The sequence below is a fragment of the Mauremys mutica genome, chromosome 12 (genome assembly GCF_020497125.1).
Source record: "Mauremys mutica isolate MM-2020 ecotype Southern chromosome 12, ASM2049712v1, whole genome shotgun sequence".
NCBI lineage: Eukaryota > Metazoa > Chordata > Testudines > Geoemydidae > Mauremys > Mauremys mutica.
The window spans coordinates 49807557-49817799 of NC_059083.1; the positions used below are offsets into that span (position 1 = coordinate 49807557).

The window sequence follows — 10243 nt, forward strand, 5'->3', positions numbered from 1 at the left end:
TAGGAACAGAAGTCCCACTAATTTTCCATCAGGCTCTTTTCAAAAGTATGTCATTGTGACTGGAGAATGTTTTCCGGGCACACACATTTAATTTTCTTGAAAAATCCTAGCAATTCCTGCTCATCAGACACTTGAAGTTGGGGTCTCCCATATCCGAGATGAGCACCATAACCACTGGGATAAAAGTTATGGTGGAGCTCCTCTTCCTAATTCCCTCTCCTTGTTGGACAAAAGCAAATTTATATAACTGGCCATGAACAAATGCAGGCTAGAAATTAGAAGCAGGTTTCTCACCAACAGAGGGGTGAGATCCTGGAACAACTTTCCAGCAGGACCTATAGGGACACAACTTAATTAGTTTTAAGAGAGAGCTGGGTAAATTTATGAGTGCAGCTGTATGATTGCATTTCCTGAGATGTTGGGGGGCACGGCTTAGCAGCCCTGGGCTTCATTTTTGGTTTATGTCTTAGGTTCCTAAAGCTCATGATTCAGGGTTTACATTCTCTGGGAATGTATTCTGGGAGGATTTTTGTTTTGGGGGATTTTTTTGGTCTCCTTCCTCTGAAGCATCAGGGATGGCCACAGCTGGAGATGGGATTTTGGATGGGGTGGGCCAGGCCTCTGAGGTAGCACCAAGCATTCTCTCTCTCAGATGTTTGCCCAGATCGTTCTTGCTCACATAATCAGGGACTAACTGATCCTTGACTGTCTCTCAGCATATTTCACTTCATTTATGACTGTTTCTTTTTTAACTCTTTCTATTTTATTTACTTTCAAATGCTATTTTTTTATTTTATTTTTTTCCAATTTTCCATTTTTAAAAATATTTTCTATATATTTTTTCTTTTTAATATATTTATATTTTTATTTTATTGCATTTTATATTTCAATGTTATGTTTATAGTTTTATTTTACATTTTATAGTGTTTATTTTAATTTTACATAATTTTGGTTTATTTTATTTTAGTCTTCTATAATTGTATAGTGTTTTATTTCTTTTTAATTTATTTTATCATTTTGATGTATTTGTAAAACTAAATGTCACTGAAAATGTCACATCCCAGTAGAAAGTTTTGATTTTGATGAATCAACATTTCCATCAGAACATTTTCAATCGGCATCTAGGCAAGGTGTGGGCTTCACTCAGAATCCCAGGCCTGGTCCACACTAGGACTTTAATTCGAATTTAGCAACGTTAATTCGAATTAACCGTGCACCCGTCCACACCACGAAGCTATTTAATTCGACATAGAGGGCTCTTTAGTTCGACTTCTGTACTCCTCCCCGACGAGGGGAGTAGCGCTAAATTCGACATGGCCATGTCAAATTAGGCTAGGTGTGGACGGAAATCGACCTTAGTAGCTCCGGGAGCTATCCCACAGTGCACCACTCTGTTGACGCTCTGGACAGCTGTCCGAGCTTGGATATTCTGATCAGGCACACAGGAAAAGCCCTGGGAAAATTTGAATTCCTTTTCCTGTCTGGCCAGTTTGAATCTCATTTCCTGGTTGGACATCGGGGCGAGCTCAGCAGCACCGGCAACGATGCAGAGCTCTCCAGCAGAGGAGTTCATGCAATCTCTGAATAGAAAGATGGCCCCAGCATAGACTGACCGGGAAGTCTTGGATCTGATCGGTGTGTTGAGCGAGGAGTCTGTGCTTTTGGAGCTGCGCTCCAAAAAACGGAATGCAAAGACACGCCGGAGCCTGCTACCACTGCCCCACCAGTGACCGTGGACTCTGACGATGGGATAGTGTCGACGGCCAGTTCCTTGGCGATGTTCGCGGACGGGGAAGATGAGGAAGGGTTTGTGGAGGACGAGGCAGGTGACAGCGCTTACAACGCTGGATTTCCCGACAGAGCCCCCCTGCAGTGTATCTGCAACCGCCCTCCACCGCCACAAAGTCCCATACCCCCTCACCCAAAATAACCAGAAGGAGGGGCGCCAGGGACCGTGAAAACTGTCACTGCACCCCAGAAGAGTGCTCAAGTACCCAAAAGCTCTCATACCCTAAATTTTGAGAAGTTCTTCCCTTCCTGACTCACCCAAGCCCCAAGCCCAGTTTCATCCCCTAACTGTCTAGTTAATTATTAAAAATACTTTGCTGTTAATTACTGTTTCCATTATGTTTTTTACAGAAGACTGTGTTTGAAGGGGGGGATGGGGAAGGGGGTTGGTAATTGCATAGGACAGTCACCTTTACCAGGGTACAGACACAGGGGCAGGATCAGCAGCAGGTCACACACACAGTGCAGTCAGTAGGCACCCTGGTCGGTATGGGAGGTGGTTTCCAGGTTCTGTGTGGGTGGGGGGGGGGACATGACTTTGTAGCGGGGGTGGGCGGTTACAGATCTTATGCAGCGGTCCTTGTCCTGGACCGCAGAGTCACGCAGCAGAGGAATCTGTATCCATCCTCCTCTGCCACAAGGTCACATAGCCCCCGCACACAGAATCCCAAAAAGGAGGGATGGCAGGCTCCGTTGAAACAACCAGTCCGGCACTGCGGACCGCTCTAGGAGCAGGAGCCTGTCATTCCTCGAGTTTAGAGGCGGTCTTTACATCACTGCACACCCTACGTAGCACAGTCTGTGTCCCAGTTTCAACCCTTTAACGCAAAGTCATTAATAAAGAAACCTTTGTTAAGTAACAATGGAAAATGTATTTTATTTTTACACGTGTGTTGGAAGTGGGGGAAACAGGGTGAATGGGATATGTAACTGCAGAGGATAGTCAACAGTAACTGGGTAAAGAAACAGGGGCAGGTTCAGCTTCTCTGTAAAGAAACTGAACAGTCACAGGTCACGCTGCTCGCTGCTCGCTGGTACTTGAAGAGTTCCTTGTCGCTGTCCAAGGCGCCTGTATAGGGCTTCATGAGCCAGGGCATTAGCGGGTAGGCTGGGTCCCCGAGAATCACTATAGGCATCTGCACATCCCCAACAGTTATTTTGTGGTCCGGGAAGAAACTACCTTCCTGCAGGTGTCTAAACAGACCACAGTTCCTGAAAACACGCGCGTCATGAACCTTGCCTGGCCACCCGACGTTGATGTTGGTAAAACGTCCCCTATGGTCCACCAGTGCTTGCAGCACCATTGAAAAGTAGCCCGATTTCTCAGCAGCTGACTGTGGAAGAGGTGGACGATAAGGTGCGAGGAGGTGAAAACGGTCATAACTGCAGTGGGCTCCATGCTCGCAGTGCTGTGGCGTCCGCGCTGTCACTGACCAGAAAAGTGCACGAACAGATTGCCCGCAGGCGCTTTCAGGGAGGGAGGGCGTGATTGACGGTTCAATGATGACAGTTACCCAAAACCACCCTCGACACATTTTTTCCCCCAGCAGGCATTGTGGGCTCTGCCCAGCATTCCAATGGGCAGCGGGGACTGCGGTGAACTTTGGGATAGCTTCCCACAGTGCACCTCTTCCAAAGTCGACGCTGGCCCCGTTAGTGTGGACTCAAAAAGTTGAATTAGTGTCCTTAGTGTGGATACACAAATTCAACTTCGTAAGGTCGATTCCACAAATTCGACTTAAGTTGAATTGAACTACTCTTGTAATGTAGACATACCCCCAGTTTATGTATTGCAGTATTATCTCTTATCCAGATTATCCCTAGTAATAGACTTTAATTATCCTGAGTGAGTGCTTGGCCACATAAAGAGACTGGGAATTTCCTCTCTAAATGACTCTCTGGCTGATGACTGCAATGATGATGGGGAGGTGAGATTCTTCCAGTTGTCTGATTTCCACTAAAATCAGGCCCTGAGAATCCCCTATGTGATGCTCTAGGCAGAGGAAAACTCTTTGAGATGCCCTCACCCAAAGCCCAAACTTCAGGTCCCTAAACCCCTCACATTCTAGACCGTAACCCCAGAGGTCACTGCCTCATTTCTGTATTCAGAGCCTATGTAATCAATACCGAGAAGATCATTCAATTTTCAGAATGTCACTAAGCAGTTTGAATCAACAATATCCCTTGGCAGAGAAATTTAAAAGTTAATATGTGATGAATTCAAAGCAGCCTAAAAACTGATCTACATGATACAGCACAAATAAAATCAAATGATGACCACCTAAAAAGGCTTAGGAGGTGAGGGTTTGGACTGGCACAACCTCACTCATGGCGAGTTGGTTTCTGTTCAGGACAATGGAACCTTCTGAAGTCTAAACCAAGCCGATTCACAGCGAGCAAAATTGTGGGATGTTTTACCAGCCCAAAAGAGGCTGTGACAATTCAGGGAATCCAGTGCCTACACCTTCAATTGCCAGACTCTTCCTGGCAGAGACATAACGAGGGCAAGGTGAGTGAGGCACTTGCCTCGGGCGTGGCAGGTGAGGGGCACAGAAAGTCTGTCTTTTGGCAGCAATTCGGCGGCAAGTCCTTCCCTCCAAGAGGACTGGGGGATCCACCGCCATATTGTCACTGGTCGTCGGCAAGGGAGAGGTGTGGCATATCCGGCTCTTTGGCAGAAATTCGGCGACGGGTCCCCTAGTCCCTCTTGGAGGAAAGGACCTGCCACCAAATTGCTGCCAAAGAATGGTGCAATTCCTCGGAGAGGGACCTGCCGCCGAAGAGCCAAATGTATTGCCCCTGACCCTTGCCTCGGGAGCAAAAATCCCTAGATATGGCTCTGTCTCCTGGTCATCTGGTTTTCCTACCACTAGTATCAGCTCTTGGGAGCAGAATGAAGGGAGCAAAGCTTATTCTGTTGCCAATCAGAAAAAATAGGGTTTTCACACAAATCTGAGCTTGCCTTAGCAACGTGTTTGTGTCTCAGTTTTTCTCATTCACTCTCAGATGTCATAAGCCTCCATTATATGACTCCAAGCCCCCAGCCTGTGTGCTCAGCCCAGTATTTGTGTGGGTGACCTGAAGGAGAGGGACCATTTGAACATTAATGCATATAAATTGATAATGTGATACTGACATTTATTAAATGTCGTTCTTGTTCTCTTGTAGAGTTTGGCTCATTTCCGCCATGGCAGATGCAGAACAGGGAAATCAAACCTCCTTCACAGAATTCATCCTCCTGGGATTTGGGTCTGTCCCTGAACTGCAGCTCCTTCTCTTTCTGCTGTTCCTTGTTATTTACATTGTGACCATGGCTGGGAACATCCTCATTGTTGTGCTAGTTGTGACTGACCAGAACCTTCACACCCCCATGTACTTCTTCCTCGGGAACTTGTCTTGCTTGGAGATCTGTTACACCTCGACCATCCTCCCCAGGATGCTGGCCAGTTTCCTGACTGGGAACAAGACCATTTCTGTTGTTGGCTGCATCACACAATATTACTTTGTTGGCTTCCTTGCAGGCACCGAGTGTTATCTCCTGGCAGTGATGTCTTATGATCGGTACCTAGCGATATGCAAACCACTGCATTATGCAACCCTTATGAATGGCAGTTTCTGCCTCCAGCTAGCAGCTGGGTCTTGGATAAGTGCGTTGCTAGCTAGTTCCACAGTAATTCTTATGATGTTACAATTAACTTTCTGCGGCCCCAATGAAATTGATCATTTTTTCTGTGAATTTACACAAATAATAAATCTCTGCCGCAACGACATCTACCAAATGGAGCTTTTAATTACCATTCTGTCTGCTTTATTCACCCTGCCCCCATTTGCTTTAACTGGGACATCCTACGTGTGTATCATCTCCACCATCTTGCGAATCCCTTCCACCACCAGAAGGCAAAAGGCATTTTCTACCTGCTCCTCTCACCTCATCGTGGTGACAATTTTCTATGGGACCCTGATCATTGTGTATCTGCTACCAAAAAACAACACACTCAGAGACCTCAACAAAGTGTTCTCTGTCTTCTACACAATTCTGACTCCTATTGCCAATCCCTTCATATACAGCCTGAGAAACAAAGAGGTGAAAGAGGCTCTGAGAAAAAAAATGCCAGTAAATGTGTAAATTAATATCTCATGATTTTTAAGCCTTTCTCCTCATTTTTCCACACCTGTCTCATTAAGTTTGCACATTTGGGGTTGAATTTACGGGCTTGTCTTTGGGTCAGTCTACCCTGCAATCATGGGGTGTGATTTCAGCTAGTGTAGACAGTCCCCAGCGAGATTTACTTTATCTACCAAGTACTGGAGCATTAAAGCTGAGGCAGCGCATGCTTCAGCTGAGACTAGCCAAGCAAGTAAGTTCATAGGATTCCAGGTGGGCTGCTATAGCCCAGGCTGAAGCTCAGGCTGCTGCAGCTCCATTGCTCTGGTACCTGATCTAGCTAGATTAAAGCTGACTCAGGTGTGTCTACGTGAGCTGCAGTAACATTACGTTATTGCAGTTCAGACATACTCCTAACTGCAACGTTAGCTCGAGGCCCAACTTGAGTTTAACTCGAGCTGTGACTTTTGTCTTTTATATATATATATACACACACACACACACACACACAGTCATAAAACCAATCAATTATGTGTTTTGGGGTTTTTTTACTGCACCCTGGATTTCTTAACAATTTAAGGCAGAGCAGTTTTGTTGGGTTGTCTTCTGTATTTTGGTCTATTTGTTTAGGCAAAACTCTTAAAAGCAAGCTAATACTATTTTTGAAAGAGCTCCATTAAAAATTTAGAAAGCTATAACATGTCTTTTTATGTTTTATTTTATTATTGCACAAACCTTCTTTACATGTGGGTTTTGTACAATATTGCTATTCCCCTGAAACTTATGTCTTCACAATTTACATTCCTGTAAGCTAGAGATGACATTACAATGAATATCTCCTCACTTCAGTTTTCAGTGGCAATGATTCCAAGGTGCAAAATCCAGATACAAAGTCTGGTGACATTCAAATGAAAGAAAATGTTTTGAGACCTTCCAGCAAGCTGACCATTGGGTCTAACTCACTAGGGCTCTCCGGCTGCTGCATGCACCTCCTTGAAAGACATGGTTAAGCCGACCTAAGCCCCAGTGTCGTGTGATAGACCCAGGCCAGTTGGGAACAGCAGAGTAGTAGAAGAGAGATATACTGGTCACTGAATAAGCATTTTTCTGTTCCCTGAGTGACCAGAGCAGGGGCTGCTCCAGGCCAATGAGAACACCTGACTCCAATTAACCTGCTAAGAGTCAGGTGAGGCTGTTAAGCACCTGACTCTAATTAAAGCCCCTCTGATTCTATAAAAGAGCTCACTCCAGTCAAGCCGAAGGGAGCCAGAGGAGAGGAAGTGCATGCGAGCAAGCGAGGAACTGGGAGCAAGAGGCATGCAAGAGGCATGCAATAAGTGAGTAGGCATACTGGTGGAGGACTGAGAAGTACAAGCATTATCAGAAATCAGGAGGACGGTTCTGTGGTGAGGACAAAGAAGGTGTTGAGAGGAGGCCATGGGGAAGTAGCCCAGGGAGTTGTAGCTGTCATGCAACTGTACCAGGAGGCACTCTAGACAGCTTCAGTCCACAGGGCCCTGGGCTGGAACCTGGAGTAGAGGGCGGGCCCGGGTTCCTCCCAAACCTCCCAACTCCTGATCAAAAACAGGAGGAATTGAGCTGGACTGTAGCTTCTACCAGAGGGCTGTTTCCTGACCCACAGGGTGAATCTGTGAAGCGAGCAAATCCACCAATAAGCACAGGACCCACCAAGGTATAGAAGGAACTTTGTCAGAGTGTATATATATAAATAATTATGGACCAGTCATGGAGATATGATCTTGCACACTTACATGGAGTCCATACTTATCTTTGTGTGCCTGTTCAATTCATGCATATCAGAATCATGACTCCCTCAAAGCAAGTGCAGAGTCTGGGTGTTGCCTGCCTCTGGCCACCTGACACATTTTGGAGAAAAATTAGAACACCAAGCCAAAGCCTTAAAATACACTGCACCCCCTGCTCCCACCCTAAGGTCTGAAGAACAATGTGTATCCTCCCTGATCATGGATTACTTATTCTTGGAGTCTGGATGACTTTGCAAGTAAATACCTTAATTAGTTCATGAGAATAAAATAATTAAGAATGAGCTCTGCTTGAAATTTAGCTTCTGCCATTTCCTTGCTTTCTCCCAAGTGATCTTAAAACTGGAATAAACATACTCTTCACACTTTTCAGAGCATTAATCCTCATTTCAAATAAGTGTGTAGGCTACATTTGAAGATATTAGGATTTAATGAAGCTAAATTGTTAAGAAAAGTTGTCTAATCATTAGATTAAGAATAAATTATGCAAATGGCCTAGTCAGTAGGTCAGGTCACTCTAAACTTGGGCCATGGTGACATCGGAGGCAACTCAACCAATCCTCAGTCTTCCTCTCCTGATAATTTACACACTACACTTCTATTAGGTGAAATAACTCCAAGGGAAGGTAACTGTATGTGGGCCAAGAGTTCTCATTGATGGCTTGGCCCCCACTGGTGTTACTCAAGGCTCCATGGCCACAAGCTACCTACTCCTGTGCTTCATCAGAGCGGTGGTGGTTCTCCATTACGCTGTGCAAGGACCAGCCAAGGAAAGGATTTTTGACTCAAGAAGGCACAGTTCCCTGCTCTCTGCCAGCCCTTGCTCTCTGGCAACAGTAATTTGCTGCTGGCCAGATCATTGGGGCAGGAAATTAAAATTCTACCATTCCCTGATTGTTCTTGGCCACAGCTTGTTAAACTCGTCCACATCCTTCTTAAAGTGTAGTGAACATAAGAACGGCTGTACCGGGTCAGACCAAAGGTCCATCTAGCCCAGTATCCTGTCTACTGACAGTGGCCAATGCCAGAAGGAGTAAACCTAACAGGCAATGATCAAGTGATCTCTCTCCTGCCATCCATCTCCATCCCGTGACAAACAGAGACTAGGGACAACATTCCTTACTCATCCTGGCTAATAGCCATTTATGGACTTAACCACCATGAATTTATCCAGTTCTCTTTTGAACGCTGTTATAGTCCTAGCCTTCACAACCTCCTCAGGTAAGGAGTTCCACAAGTTGGCTGTGTGCTGCGTGAAGAAGAACTTCCTTTTATTTGTTTTAAACCTGCTGCCTCTTAATTTCATTTGGTGACCCCTAGTTCTTGTATTATGGGAACTTTACCTTATCCACTTTCTCCACATCACTCATGATTTTATATACCTCTATCATATCCCCACTTAGTCTCCTCTTTTCCAAGCTGAAGAGTCCTAGCCTCTTTAATCTTTCCTCATATGGGACCCTCTCCAAAACCCTAATCATTTTAGTTGCCCTTTTCTGAACCTTTTCTAGTGCCAGTATATCTTTTTTGAGGTGAGGAGACCACATCTGTACACAGTATTCGAAATGTGGGCATACCATGGATTTAAATAAGGGCAATAATATATTCTCAGTCTTATTCTCTATCTCCTTTTTAATGATTCCTAACATCCTGTTTGCTTTTTTGACTGCCTCTGCACACTGCATTATTAATTTATAAACTCAACATTAACAAGTCACCAGAACCAGACGGCATTCACCCAAGAGTTCTGAAAGAACTCAAATGTGAAGTTGCGGAACTATTAACTAAGGTTTGTAACCTGTCCTTTAAATTGGCTTCGGTACCCAATGACTGGAAGTTAGCAAATGTAATGCCAATATTTAGAAAAGGCTCTAGAGGTGATCCCGGCAATTACAGACCGGTAAGTCTAACGTCGGTACCGGGCAAATTAGTCGAAACAATAGTTAAGAATAAAATTGTCAGACACATAGAAAAACATAAACGTTGAGCAATAGTCAACATGGTTTCTGTAAAGGGAAATCATGTCTTACTAATTTATTAGAGTTCTTTGAAGGGGTCAACAAACATGTGGACAGGGGGGATACAGTGGACATAGTATACTTAGATTTCCAGAAAGCCTTTTACAAGGTCCCTCACCAAAGGCTGTTACGTAAATTAAGCTGTCATGGTATAAAAGGGAATTGGTATAAAAGCAAAGCAAATTACTGTTGCCAGAGAGCAAGGGGTGGCAGAGAGCAGGGAACTGTGCCTTCTTGAGTCAAAAATCCTTTCCTTGGCTGGTCCTTGCACAGCGTAATGGAGAACCACCACCACTCTGATGAAGCACAAGAGTAGGTAGCTTGTAGCCATGGAGCCTTGAGTAACACCAGTGGGGGACAGAGAACTGTCCACGATGACTCAAAGATCTTTTTCCTGATTCGTTCTAGTTAAATTAGCCCCCATCATATTGTATGTATAGTTGGGGTTATTTTTTCCAATGTGCATTACTTTACATTTATCCACATTAAATTTCATTTGCCATTTTGTTGCCCAATCACTTAGTTTTGTGAGATCTTTTTGAAGTTCT

General features: G+C 44.7%; 1 protein-coding gene across 1 annotated transcript; it reads left to right on the plus strand.

The window, feature by feature from the left end:
* Nucleotides 1–5158: 5158 nt before the first annotated feature.
* LOC123346875 (olfactory receptor 10A7-like) lies at nt 5159–5914 on the plus strand. The gene has a single exon (XM_044984321.1). It carries the CDS (start codon nt 5159–5161, stop codon nt 5912–5914), a length of 756 nt encoding a protein of 251 aa, XP_044840256.1.
* Nucleotides 5915–10243: the final 4329 nt, after the last annotated feature.

Bases quoted from the DNA above. Each gene is read 5' to 3' on its own strand.
- LOC123346875 (XM_044984321.1), top strand. From the start codon at position 5,159: ATGTACTTCTTCCTCGGGAACTTGTCTTGCTTGGAGATCTGTTACACC.